This window comes from Corvus kubaryi, unplaced genomic scaffold, assembly GCF_017639235.1.
Source record: "Corvus kubaryi isolate FWS band 111438036 unplaced genomic scaffold, C.kubaryi_AGA036_p1.0 78, whole genome shotgun sequence".
NCBI classification, from domain to species: domain Eukaryota; kingdom Metazoa; phylum Chordata; class Aves; order Passeriformes; family Corvidae; genus Corvus; species Corvus kubaryi.
The window spans coordinates 8,108,717-8,122,397 of NW_024582065.1; the positions used below are offsets into that span (position 1 = coordinate 8,108,717).

A 13,681-nucleotide genomic window follows, 5' to 3' on the forward strand; every position below is an offset into this window, starting at 1 on the left:
TGAGGTGCCCTCAGGGATGGACAGTGAGTGTGTCCCTCAGCACTGACTGGGCTTAGACACTGTGTGGAAGCCCCCAGGGGAGAGTGTCTCTCCCCAGAGCTCAGGAGACTCCAGTTGCTTCAGGAGCGGTCCAGGCACCAAAGAGTGGTGAGGTGCCCTCTGAGTGTATTGGAACTTTCTGCAGAGCCTTCCATACCTATAGCTGCTTTGAGAGGAGCTTTGCTCCCATCCCTGGTGTAAATTCAAGGTGTTTAATTATCTGACTGTGATTCTCATCCTTCTGATCTCCAGTGTTCTGGAAAACCTGCAGGATAGTACTGGAGCCTCTGCTGTGGCAGCAAAGCAGCACAAAATCCTGACGGAGCTGAAACGGGAGCAGGTAATGCTGCAGCGAGAGGAGCTGGGATTCGTCTCATATCCACAGGGAGGATGCAGCACAGGGAGGGGTCTGGAGCTGCTGGATCAAGTGGGGTTTGCGTTTAAAAAAAATTAAAAATCACTTTGCATCCATTATTCTGCATGTTTCCTACATTCATTGAGGTGGGTTTTGTGTTTTGTGCCAAAGTCAGCAGTCTGTATATCTTGGATAAAAGAAAACATCTTTTTTTTTTCTTCTGCTACCTCAGTGTTATTGTGGATTTTTCTATTTATGCCATAACAAACAGGTCGTATAATGTAGGTTTCCACTGATTTATGCTTGTGATGTTGAAATATATTAAATTAATCTGACAGCTAATTTTATAGTCTCAGTTATTCCACTATGCAGGGTTCATAATTACACTTGGTAGTCAGAAAATTTCTGTCCTGCTCCTTATGTAGTGCAAACCTCTCCTTTAAGTAAAGGAATTCCTTGTGTGAATTACAAGCACCCTGTAGTTTTGAATGATCTGAAGACAATTCATTTTTAAAGGTCTCAGCTCTTGACACCCCATCAAAATATCCCTTTACCTGTCATCAGTTTTCACAGGTGAAACCCCAGGTGAAAAATAAAACTGCAAATTCTTTTATAAAAAGGAAGAAACCTACATATTGAATTTTCAGGGTATTTTGGGATTAATAGTGTCCTATGTTAAGAAACATTATGCATATTTTTAAGTAGATCTCTGTTTTCTTAACTCTGTTATGCTCCTTTCTTTCTCTGCTTTGTGTAGGCAGAAATCCAGAACCTGCAAAACATCCACAAGGCAGCCCATCGAGAAAGGAAGCTTTTGTTAAAGCAGCAGAGAGAAATCTTAATGATGCAGCATTCAACAGCACAACTCCAGGAAAAGCTGCACACTTTGGCTGGGAAGCAAGAGGCTACAAAGTCACAGTCAGGGAGTAAAGAGAGTTGTGTCCAGCTAAAGAATAAGCAGAGCAAGAAATATGAGGGGTAAGTAAAACCTTTCCCAGTGATTGCTGAAGATAAGACCCAGTCCAGGGGAGAAGATGGAGACAGGTATGTCCTAGATAGTTGTGTGAGCTTTAGATATTCCAAAGAGGGAGTTTACGATGATAAATTTTGAAAACTTCTGTGTTCAAGCAGTTGATAAATCAAGTTCACTGCTTATCATTCTGTCCCAAATGGTGAGTTCCTCAGGGCACCTTTAATGATGCCACACAACTGCTAATGATAGTTCATGTTTTCATGGTGGCTTTTAACTACAAACCCAAACCACTTTGCAACTATACATTAATTAGGCTTCACAATACCCATATGGAATGAGTAGAAATGTATTGATTTAATTGGTGAAATTCACTCCTTTGTCATCGTCTGGCTCTGAGCCTCTGTGTCACTCAGCCCCTCAGAGCATATTTGTGCTTCACTGAGGATTCAGCCACAGAAGGATTTTGTAAGACGTAGGGCTAAATTTTCTGCTTAAACTGAAGCATGGAGGTGTCATGTAAAATGCCCACAGTGAGATATAGTTCAGGAGTTTAGTCAGACTGAGAAATCACCATCCTCCTGTTCCCCAGGAGCTGTATCCCCTGCATCCCTGTCTGCTTTCCACAGGGCTGGAGGAGCTGAGCAGTGTGAATGAGAACCCCACCGTATCCACTCTGCTCAGAACAAAAACCTGGTTTGCTTCAGGAAGAGAAAAAGCAGTTAAAGACAATATATTTATCTATATGAATTAAAACCCCCTTTCATTCAGTGTTACCCAGAGCTTTAGCAGGATGGTGAGTCAGGTTCGTGCATTTACTTAAGTCCCCACAGGGAAAGGCTTTCAAATAAATCCCTCCATGGAACTGATCTATAATTCATGGTGTTATTGATTACAAGTCAGAGAAATCTTTAAAAGGTTTCTTGGCTGTGCTTTCACTTCTTATTACTGACAAGGCTGCTCATAGGAGAACAGTGAATGTTGGTGTCAGTCTGGAGCAGCCAGGGGCTGGTGGAACTCAAATGTACCCAAATTCTGGCTGATTGTCCATAGATCTCTGTCCTGTGTAGGAGTGCAGAGTGGTAGTTATGCTATTTATCCATCTGCATGGATGTGTTCATATTTTATACTGATCAGGAACCAAGTTAATAAGCAGGGCTGTAAGGGGATGGACAGGATTGGGAAATACTTTTAAAACTAAAAGCAAGTGAAATAATAAATTACCAACATGCAGAAAAAGCTGCTGGTTTGGGGTTCTGTTACTGAATGTTGAATACTAGAAATAAGGGATGCAGAAACTTGTGGTTATTGTAAATGTACAAACTTTTAACTAAGAATTGGGGATATATATTCTGAATTAGGATATTTATTTTGAAGTCCTTAAACATCAGCGGTGGGGAATACTACATAGGTCTCCTTTAAAGACAAAAAATAAAAACCTTTAAAAAGTATTAATAGGGATGAAAGTAAAAACAAGTCAGAGAACCAAAAAAACCTACTTTTTTTTTTTTTTTCTGGACAGAATAACTTACTCAACTGTCTATTTTAGAACTGTACCTCTAATGGAAAATCCTGAGTATGAATCATGTTGCCTTGTGCTTCTGCAGTAAGAGGAAAGTTCAAATTCACCATCACAATCAGTATCTGATGTCCCAAATGTCCATAAAGTTGTGATGCAATATTTAAAGTGAAAAATTTAATGAAAACTATTGAAATCTGATGTGCTATAATTGATTGGAAATTAAGAAGGCAAACAGGTTCAAAGCTTGACCCTGGTTTTGCTTTTTAAGTGCTGATGATTTTTACAGTTTCCTCCTATTCTTGTCTATGCAGATTAGAAAACTGATTATATAAAATACAGGATCAAGTGAGAGGGAGGAGAATGGAGAAATAAATACTCTATTCAGAGTGTTTCTGGCTTTACTCATTTGCTGCTTTGAAAACGTGTATGTGAACAGTCTAGAGATAGTCATGGCAAATCCATAGGAAATCAATGAAGGTACAAATTAAATGCTTCTGGTTGTGCTTGACTAACTTGGAAACACAAAACCAACTCCCAATCATTAATTCCTTGTCTAACTGTTTACAGCTTTTCTACTGAGAGCAAGGAGTTACTGGTAGAACACCAGAAACAACTGGAGGAGTCCCCAGGTTTGGAGCAGTCCCTTAGGGCTCAGGATAACATTTTCTTACCTCTGGAACCTACAAATTCAGCTGGAATGGAACCTATAGCCACACTCATTACAGTAGAAGACAAAAAGGGTGCATTTCTGGTAAGGATCACCTCTGGAATTACATTAATGCCTAAAGAAAGCGTAACCCAGGTTATATTTGCCTTAAGATAGGACCAACACAAGACTCATTTGGCAGTTTTAGGAAGTCAAAATAAGCCTTGTGTGTTGGTTATGTGCACTTTTTCCTTAAGACATTAACTCTGTCTCCTAAATATTTATATTCTAGGAACCTGTGCTGGAGGAAAAGGCACTTCTTTCAAACCCAAACACTGATCCTAAAGATAATGAAGATATTAATCCATATGGCAGCAAGTACCCAGTGAAAGGCCTGGGCATCCTTCCTACTTGGTGTAACTTATGCCTGGTTCAGGCAGAAAATACTCTTGAAGGAACAGGTCAATCATATTTAATGCTATTATGTCCAATCTGTTTCAACCACTTCAATCAAACTTTAATCCAGACAGAAAGAGAGACAATCTTCTCATTTATTACCAAAGTGTCTTGCTCACTATAGCCAATGTATAAATCACTGCTGGGCAAGATGGTGGGGATGTCTCGGAGGTTTATTAAGAGAGATGATTATACTGCTTCCCCAGAACAAAATCATAACTTACTCTGATTGTGTCATTAACAATTTACCCTCTTTTGAGGCAGTTTTTCAAGAATTTAAGGATGTTCTTTTTAAAAGAACATAGATCACTTGAAGATAGACTTGGACAGGACATGCTGGAGTTATTTTTGTTTCCAGGTTTTATCCTCAGTTCATATTTCTTACTCTCAGTAGGACAGGTAAAAAATAAAACTGTCTGTTTATATATGAGTCAGTTATATCATTTACATAGTTCTGGGTATGCATAATCTCTGTAATATAAATATTTACATATTGTGGCAATATTTCCTGTTTCTGTCATTTTTCTAATGAATCGTCTTTCTGCATTTCATAGAATCATAGAATATCTTGATTTGGAAGGGACCCACAAGGATCATAAAGTCCAACTCCTAATTTACTCCTAGATATCATAGTGAGGAGCACTATAGATTTTTGTATCCCAAGTGATATATCAGCAGCCTCTTCTATAAAATATTTTTTATAAAATGATGATTTTAAAAACAAATTCTTTTAAATGTTCCAGTTAAAGAGGTGGAAGTGCTTGTCTCTTCTGAGATCCATCAGGTGGATGCCAGTCAATGTTTGAAGCATTTGGACCATATTTCTCATGAAGCTTCTGATGAAGAACTAAATTTAAAAGCATTTTCTGAAGGATTAACTTCCACTGAATCATCATCCAAGTCAAACAACTTATTTTTGAAATGTGAAAGTGCCAAATCAGGCTCTTCACCCCCAGCATTTCAGAAAGTGTCTGCAGTCAACATCTCGAACAGTTCCATTTCAGACCTGGTATTAGAGCTGAAACATGGAGAGGACACAGATGTCAGTGTCCCAGAAGAGTTTGTCTGTGACAGTGGGGATATGTTTGCTAATCTCTCAGAAGATATGCCAATAGCAATAAGCAATGGAAAGGAGACATCACCGAGTGACAAACACAATGAGCATGGGCTGCCTGAAGATGACAGAACTGAGACTTCATCCCTCTCTCAGAAATACCCTGGAGACGCATTGGATTGTGGCTGCACTGATCACTTGCTTTCCTTCATTCCAGCAGATGAAGCAAATGCCTCCAGAACTGAGTCAGCACATTCCTCCCAGTCTGAAAACCCTTCTGAGGGAACGGCTGAGCCACATCGGGGTGTCTCACAAAGCTGCAGCAGAAACAAACCCTGTTCTCAGGAGATCCCAAAACTGAGGAATGATGCAGCTGCCAGCCCTTCATGCACTGATGCAACCTCCACTAGTGATAAGGGTCTCCCTTCAACTGATGAGGATATCTTGTCGGCAATACTTTGTCCTCTGGATGAAGTATTGTCCTCTGGAAGTGCTGACTTGCCATCCTCTAACAAAAAGGATTTGTCATTTCCAAGTGAAGATCTTCCTCCTCCCCCTTTAGGTGCAGATGCAATGAAAAATGGCGATCCTGCCTCTGGCACGGATGATTTCCCATCTCCACCGGAACAAATGACAGGCTCAGAGTCTAGTCAGGGCCTGGATGAAGATTTATCACTGAAAATGGATGCATTACCCCCATTACCTGATAACATTGTGCCTGAAGAATTTCCCCTGCTCAGTATAGACACAAGTGGTTCTTTTTCAACTCAGGATGGTTGTCTCTCAGAACAATCTACATTTCCAGCCCTTTCCAGCTGTCTATCAGAACATCAGCATGGAAAACAGGAGATGCCTTTGCAGCATTTGGAGTTTCTGCCTGTGTCAAATACAGATTCTTCTGGTGGCAGTAAAAGTCCTGAATTCCCAATGAAACAATGCAAAACGTATGTAAAGCTGCCCAGTGCTGAGGAGGACAGTGACGACCCATTATCATCATTTGAAATTGGGGACAGAGTGTTGGTAAAGCAGAGCCAGCCTGGAACTCTGATGTTCAAAGGCCAGACTCATTTTGGCAGTGGCCATTGGGCTGGTGTTGCACTGGACAAAGCTGAAGGTGACAATGCTGGAACTTATGAAGGGGTGAAGTATTTTGAGTGTGCTCAGCACTGTGGGGTTTTTGTCAGATCTGATGAGATTTCACACCTGTTGGGGGCTAACAAAAATAGTTCCAGTTATATGGGGGATGAAGAAGACTCCGACTCCTTCTATGATGATGATAACTCCCTCAAAGGAGACTGCAAATGTTCTGAAGATGTTGAGCAGAGAATGGAGTTTGCAGAGGAGAAAGCAGAAGACACAAACAGTGCAGGAGGTTCGGAAGTGAAAGAAAACCAATCTAGGTTACACAGTACCTTGCTGTCTGGAAAAAGGCAAAAGTTTCCCCATTCCAACCAGTGTAACTGTAATGAATTCCTCTGTCAAAATAACTTAATGTGCTTGGGATCAGATAACAAAAAACCAGAACTGGCACAAATAAAACAAAGGATATTTGCAGATGCTCTTTCAAAGAAAAGCAAGGCAGATGAGGTAAACACAAGCAAAAATATTTGTTGCTTGGTAGAGGATCAGAAAAGAATTAAACTTGCTGATGATATTGCAAGTGAACTCAGTAAAAAACTTCTGTTTGACATTTTAATTGCATTTTCTGAAACAGCACAACGCAAATATAAAAGTGCCTTTGAAAAAGACATGATGAATTACAGCCAAGGCCTAAAGCGAGAAGACAATCAGAAAGTGTTTCTCCTCAAAGAAAATTTAGTTGCAGCTTTATCTGAACCATCGGCAAAGGTTTCTGATGTTTCACTGGGTGATTTTGATACGCTTTGCATTCATGGTTGTCACACAGTAACAGACAGAATTGTAACTAAATTCATAGACGATGCAGTTAAAGAATATAAGAAGATTAAAAGAAAACACAGATCAAAAGCAGACAAGGTACTTCATTTATCTCCAGAACTTTCTCCAACCACTATGCCTGTAAGTACAGTAGGAATGTTTTTATTTCAAGTGTTGCCCCTGAAGCTGGGTCTACAGAGGCAAAAATTTGTGTGGCCCAGTTTTTCATCATCCATATAAATTATATCATGTGGATGTTAGGAACCAGATTGCTCAGTTCATGTGACCCATTCCTCACTCAGGGCATTATCCTGTAGCCAATGGATAGCACGTGTATTGTCCAAACAAAGAAAATGTGGCTTCTTTATTGGAATTTGTCAGTTGTCAAAACTGATAAATCTGCAAAGACGTCAATTTTTATGAACTTCAGAGCAAAACTGAACCCTTGTCAGCTCATCTGCCTGACTCCTTTCTAGCCCCTGGCTGTGAGAAAATTGCTTTGAGGGTGGTGGTGGGGAGAGCAGTTCCACATTTAGAGCAAAAATGTTGCAAATGACAAAAATTTTCATGGAACTCCAGAACTGTAATTCTTTCTAATTCTGAACTCTGCCAGATACAGTTAAAATAGGTTTGGGGTTTTTTTAATAATACATCAGTAAGCCTTTCTTTGAGCCCATGAATAAGATGGCTTTAAGTGTAACCTTGATCAGTTGCTAATAATCTCAATACCTCTAAAAATTGTGGGGAAATATGGAATATGTCATCTGGCTTTTCTTTGTCTCTCTTGAAGCTCCTTTTAAAAATCCTTGATGCTGGTGTTTTTGGAAGCTCTGAAGATTTTGATCAGCCTAATTCTGACCAAAATGTGCTGGTGAGACAAACACAAAAGCAATACTTGTACAAATTAGACCAGTGGCACTCAGCTCCTTGGAAGAAAACTGTGGAAGTTCCTCTTGTGATACCACACAACAGTTCTTATTTTAAGAATTTGTCTGCATATGCTGTGGAAGAATTATGGACCCCAGAGAACATAAATTCAAATTTCAGGAACATCAATGTGCCAAAGTACTTTGAATATAATGATCTCCCAGGGAATGATTTGGAAGTGGAAAGCAAGAGGATGTATAATCAGGTATTTTTAAATCACTAACTGTTAATTAATGCTTGTAGTGTTCTGTAGGCTGACTCATATTAGCTAATATTTAATATTATTCCAGCTGCTAACATTAAATATAGCTAAAGGGACACTGAAAGCTACTACCAGGAGTATTTTGCAGTTTGCTGCAGAATAATTCCAGTTGAATAAATGTCCTTGCAGAGAATCCAGACTCTTGCCACTGTTCCACCATAAGACCTTGGACACCTGACCCAGTGTCTGGTTTGGGTCTGTTCAGGAAAAGCCAAGTTCCATGGAATGCTGTAGACCAGGAGAATCCAGGTCTCCTGACTTCAATGTCCTGCTGAGTTTGTTACAGGTTATATTTGATTTGAGCCGTGAGTTGCTGCGTGCAGAAGTTCAAGTGACTGCAAAGACAAATATGTTCCCATGGATGAAAAAAAATGTGGGATCCCACTGTTCCAGAAGGCATCTCTGCAAAAGGACGGATGTTAGTGATGTCAAGGTACGTTCTGGCAGTGTAAAGTACAGGAACAAGAATCAGTGAAAAGAGCAGACACTGCAATGGCAAAAAGAAATGTGAGATTTGGGAGGATTACGGCAGTGTAACTGAGGTGATGGGAGAAGAAAACAGCATTACTCTGAAATGCCTGAATAAACACAAGACTGAGCTAATTAGTGAAAATATTCCCTATGTGTGGAGTTAAGAATGGGAATGGGCCTTTAAACTCTCCTAATTATGACTAATTTGTATGTAACCTCTAAAGTAATATTATGATTAAAATGTGTTTGGTGGCCAGTATTGATCAGCTACCTCTAGATCAGTCCCCTAAACTTTGGGATGTTTCTGCACTTAAAGCTGGATTTTCACACTGGCACCTGTCACTCATCTGGAGTGACTTCCTATGAGGAGAGTTCTTTTCAGCCTTCTTTATTTTGTAGATGTTTGTTCAGGGTGAAATTAATAAAATAATGAACTTGGAAAAGAATGACTTAGAAATGAAAAGAAAATTCCTAAATATGACCAAGTATGGAAACTGTAAGAGAGACAGAGTGGACCTTATTCTGGTAAGCAGACTTTCCAGTGGGGATTTGTTTATTTCCTCTGGATTTAAACTAGAAATTCTCATCCTTTTGTGAGAATCACATCTTCTTAAATTAACTTCAGAACTTCAAATTAGCACCTTCCTTTTATTGAATTAATAACCCAGTATTTCCAGTTCTTGTGAGTGGTTTAAATTAAATAAATTAATGATGCATGTATAAAGTTGTTGGATTAGGTGCAGTGTCTCAATAGTTTTGTGAACCTCTTATCCTTGAAGTCAAAATTCCTTTCATGTTATATTTTAGATTCAGGAGCTCCACAAGGAAGAATCTCAGTGGACTTCCTATGGTGATGATGAATTCACAGTGAAGATGAGGATGACTGAAGCCATATTTGATAGCTTGATCCTTGACACAATCAGAGTTCTTAATAAGATTTATCTGAAAAAAGCCTGTTTTAAAGGGGACTGTGCACCATCTTTTTCCTTTTAATATACTGTGGAACTGGTTAAAAGGAGCCTGGAGATGGCTTCAGAGAAGGTGGCACATGGAATGGCAGGACCTAGAGCCAGGCATTCAGGTTAAGTACCTACAACTTTATGTAAATGAGACAAAATACTCATGTAATGCACTTTAAAATGGAAGCTTTTCTATCAGCACCTTCAGTTCCTGCCAATTAGATATGTGCCTGTAATTGGGTTATTTATCATGCAGTGCACGTGAGCCTGTTGAATTTTTATAACATCCAAATGTGGGGTGCTGAGAATGTACTTTAATAGACAAAACAGAGGAAATCAATACTCCTTTTGTATTGGCAAAACTGGAAAAATCAACATTTTAACAAGGAAATGGAAGCATTTCCTCAATATGGTAGTTGTTCACTATGTTAATTGCTGTGGTCCCACCTATTTTGCACTGAGAAGACCAAATTTTTGTTAGTTCTTTTTAAAATAATATCGTGCAAATATTTCTTACGGGAATTCAGAAAGTGTTCATTATTGAATAATTGATTGAAAAGAGATCCGATTTTTTCCAGTCCCATTCATTCAGGGTGTCTTTCAAATAAAATTAAAATCAGGATAAATAAAGATATAAATTATATATAAACTTAAGATTTAAAAATACAATACTTAAAATCTGATTGGTGGAATAGAAAGACATTTTATGTTTGTATTTTTAAGTACTGCTGGCTTAGTTGGTTTTGTACGTGTTTTCTGAATAAACAAAATAAGCCATCTGTATGATATTTTATTTATTTTCACTGAAATCAATTAGAATTGCAGGTTATATTGTACACACTGCTCTTCTCAGCAGTGAATGGGTGCACTTTTGTTTTGCTGGGTACATTAAACCCTCCTCTGCTTGTTGCCATATGAACAGAAATAAAAAGGCAACTTCTGCCCCCAGCACATTTAACTGGTGATCTTATCCTATAGACTATTTTCATGCCTCTAGTGGTACATTTCCTTGTCTCTGACTCATTGATTAGTTAATCCACATAAGTGACTTGTTTTCTTGTTGTCAATTTATAGCAGAATTTAACTCTTTTTTTTTTTTTTCTCCTGGCTTTCCAGCGTGTTGGATACAATAACAAATCTATATATTGCAGTACTCTGGTTTTTCAATTTATTCTCACTCCGGTTTTGCAGCAGCAGCAGCCTCCTTCTGTTTGGAGTGAAAGCTATTAAAAAATATCACTTAGATATGAATAAATAGCTGAAGGAGTTGTTTGATTTCAGCCTTATGTTACACCTGAGGCAGAGACCCATCACATTTGCAATGAGGAGTGTGAGTGAAGCCTGAACTCTCACACACTGCTCTGCAGGGAAGGACACAGCTATGAAGTATCTCCTGCTGATGAGAATAAAAAGTGTGTACACAGAACATGTCAGACATGTTTAATATCCCCCACCATTCTGTGTTCAAAACCTGAGATTCTGGCACCCAGATATATTGACCTGTTCACTTGGTGGCAAGGCTTCAATATCAAGATTACTCTCCTTCAAGGTCTAATATTTTGTTTGCCTTGGGTTTGATCAATATTAACCTCCTGGGTCAATAAATCTTGATACTAGCCTCAAGAGGAGTCATTATCTTTCATAGAAAATGATTACTTCTCAGTTAAACCCTACATTTAATTCTCCTGTAATCCATCTCTTTCATCTTCATACATTTAACAATTCTTCTGAATAAAATGTGCTCTAAAATATCTTAGGCACTGCAGATTTTAAAAATCCTAATTAGCAGCTGCTTCAAGATTTTTCAGTTCTTGGAAGCTGTTGGGTTCTGCTATTGTAACCATCTATTTTGTTGCTTGCTGTACCGAGGAAAAATAGAGACAGAAAACCCCAAAGCTGGGCTGTGATATGAGAAACCATTTTGGTTGTAGCTGTGAATATGGATCAAAAGATATGTCTGAACCACTTCAGATACTAATGGTCAAATAAAGGAAAGGATCGGGAAAAGGCAAAAGTGGCAGAATTTGACTCTTGTACTGTTTGTGAGTTACTGGACACAACAATGATTAATTAGATTCTAACCCTGACTTCACCCTGCTGGGCCTGAAGTAAGAATCTAAGCTCCCTTGCTTCCCACTTGTTCTTCAAGGATTAAAAGAAGCGTTTGTGAGTAACAGAAGCAAGAATTATCTTTTCAGAGACCTCAGTCTTTCATTATCTGAGTTTTAAACTCCTCTGAAACCCTTCTCTGGGGCTGCTGTTGGGTTTCTGCTTCTTGTTAATGTAATGAAAATTCTTGAGCCTGTATTTAGAAATGAAAGGAGACTTCCATACTGGGCTAGAGCTATAAAAGGTGTTAAAATCCATTACTAGTGCTCATCCAACCTGAATTTACAGAAAGGACAGAGCTTCTATCAAGCTGCCTCCGCACAGCCTTTTATCAGAGCTTCAGTTTGAGGAGAGATGGCTCTTCCCTGCCGAGAGAGGTACTTTGGGATGAAAGAGCTCTCGACCTCAAGGCTGCCCTGCTTTCATCTCTACTCAATGAGAAGATTCGTGAAGTTAAAATGTCTCTTTCTATACCAATTGTCACATAAATTTGGCCACCAAGCGCTCTCACAGAAGGTCAGAACGAGTAAGACTGAAAGGGACCACAGTGGGTCATGGAGTGCAACCTCCCTGCTCTAGCAGGGTTATCCCAGAGCACATGGCACGGGATTGTGTCCCGATGGCTTTGGGATATCTCCAAAGAGGGAGACTCCACACCGTCTCTGGACAACCTGTTCTCTTGTGTGGCGACTTCAGTGACGAGCATTTTTCTAACACTTGGACCTCACTTAGACCTTGTTGGGTGCTCTCTGTTTCACGGATTAAATCAAGCATCAAAGAACATTCTTTTTTAATAAAAATGTTATATATTCCGTATTTTGCAACGCTCAGGGGACACGGACAGTCCTCACTCCCCTCAGGGACACGGGGCATCCCCGCTTCCCTTAGGGACACGGACGGTCCCGTCAGGAACACGGACAATCCCCGCTCCCCTCATGGGACGCGGGACGGTTCCCGATCCCCTCAGGGCCACGGGACGGTCCCCTCAGGGCCACGGACAATCCCGGCTCCTCTCAGGGCCACGGGACACTCCCCGTTGCCCTCGGGGCAGCGCCGCTCCCCTCCCGCCGGGCCGCCATGGCCGGCGCGTTGCTATGGCGCGGCCCCGCCCCGCCCCTCTCCGCGCGTCCCAACATGGCGGCGGCGGGCGGGGGCCGGCGGGCCCTGCTCCCGCTCCCGCTCCCGGTGCTGTTCCCGGCGCTGATCCCGGTGCTGCTGGCGGCTGCCGCCACGGCGCGGCTGTACCGACCCGGGCACGACCCGCTGACCGTGCTGACGGCCGGCTCCGTGCGGCCGGCGCTGCTCAACTCCTCGGCCGCCTGGGTGGTGCAGTTCTACAGCTCGTCCTGCGGCCACTGCATCGCCTTCGCGCCCACCTGGCGAGCGCTGGCGGGGGACGTCAAAGGTGAGGCTCGGACCGGGTCACCGCGCACGGGCCCACCGGCCTGGCCGCTGTCCTGCGGCCCCTCGCGGCCTCCCGCGGTGCCCGGAGCTGGTGCAGGGCCGCGGCGGTGCCTCGCGGTGCCCCGAGAGACGCTGGGCTGGGTGACCGCGGGGCCTCGGTCACTGTGTCACCTGTGGGCCATGCCACGTGTGCCCGGGGGTTGTGTGAGCCGCGGTGCCTCGGCGTGTGAGCGTCACCCTCATCCCCTGCTCTGGTTGTGCCTCCGTGTGTGAGCATCACCCTCATCCCTCTGCTCTGGTTGTGCCTTGGTGCGTGAGCATCACCCTTATCCCTCTGCTCTGGTTGTGCCTTGGTGTGTGAGCATCACCCTCATCCCCTGCTGTGGTTGTGCCTTGATGTGTGAGCATCACCCTCATCCCCTGCTGTGGTTGTGCCTTGGTGTGTGAGCATCACCCTCATCCCCTGCTGTGGTTGTGCCTTGATGTGTGAGCATCACCCTCATCCCCTGCTGTGGTTGTGCCTTGGTGTGTGAGCATCACCCTCATCCCCTGCTGTGGTTGTGCCTTGATGTGTGAGCATCACCCTCATCCCCTGCTGTGGTTGTGCCTTG

At 41.8% G+C, this 13,681-nt stretch overlaps 2 protein-coding genes across 6 annotated transcripts in view; both read left to right on the forward strand.

The window, feature by feature from the left end:
- CCDC187 (coiled-coil domain containing 187) overlaps positions 1-10,340 on the forward strand; it is a 34,717-nt gene extending 24,377 nt beyond the window's left edge. For 2 of the 4 annotated variants that reach the window (XM_042052660.1, XM_042052658.1), the window contains 9 exons: positions 292-379; positions 1,152-1,372; positions 3,454-3,637; positions 3,825-3,993; positions 4,732-7,079; positions 7,729-8,070; positions 8,414-8,560; positions 8,998-9,123; positions 9,406-10,340. In XM_042052660.1, the coding sequence (XP_041908594.1) occupies positions 292-379; positions 1,152-1,372; positions 3,454-3,637; positions 3,825-3,993; positions 4,732-7,079; positions 7,729-8,070; positions 8,414-8,560; positions 8,998-9,123; positions 9,406-9,591 (3,811 nt within the window). In that variant the 3' untranslated portion in view covers positions 9,592-10,340. Of the gene's footprint in view, positions 1-291; positions 380-1,151; positions 1,373-3,453; positions 3,638-3,824; positions 3,994-4,731; positions 7,080-7,728; positions 8,071-8,256; positions 8,561-8,997; positions 9,124-9,405 lie in introns of those variants that run through there. The other 2 variants (XM_042052661.1, XM_042052662.1) reach the window with 2 other exon arrangements.
- Positions 10,341-12,777: 2,437 nt separating this feature from the next.
- Positions 12,778-13,681, forward strand: part of QSOX2 (quiescin sulfhydryl oxidase 2) — a 25,306-nt gene continuing 24,402 nt past the window's right edge. For both annotated transcript variants that reach the window (XM_042052349.1, XM_042052350.1), the window contains exon 1: positions 12,778-13,071. In XM_042052349.1, coding sequence (XP_041908283.1) covers positions 12,801-13,071 — 271 coding nt within the window. In that variant the 5' untranslated portion in view covers positions 12,778-12,800. The remainder of the gene's footprint in view (positions 13,072-13,681) is intronic.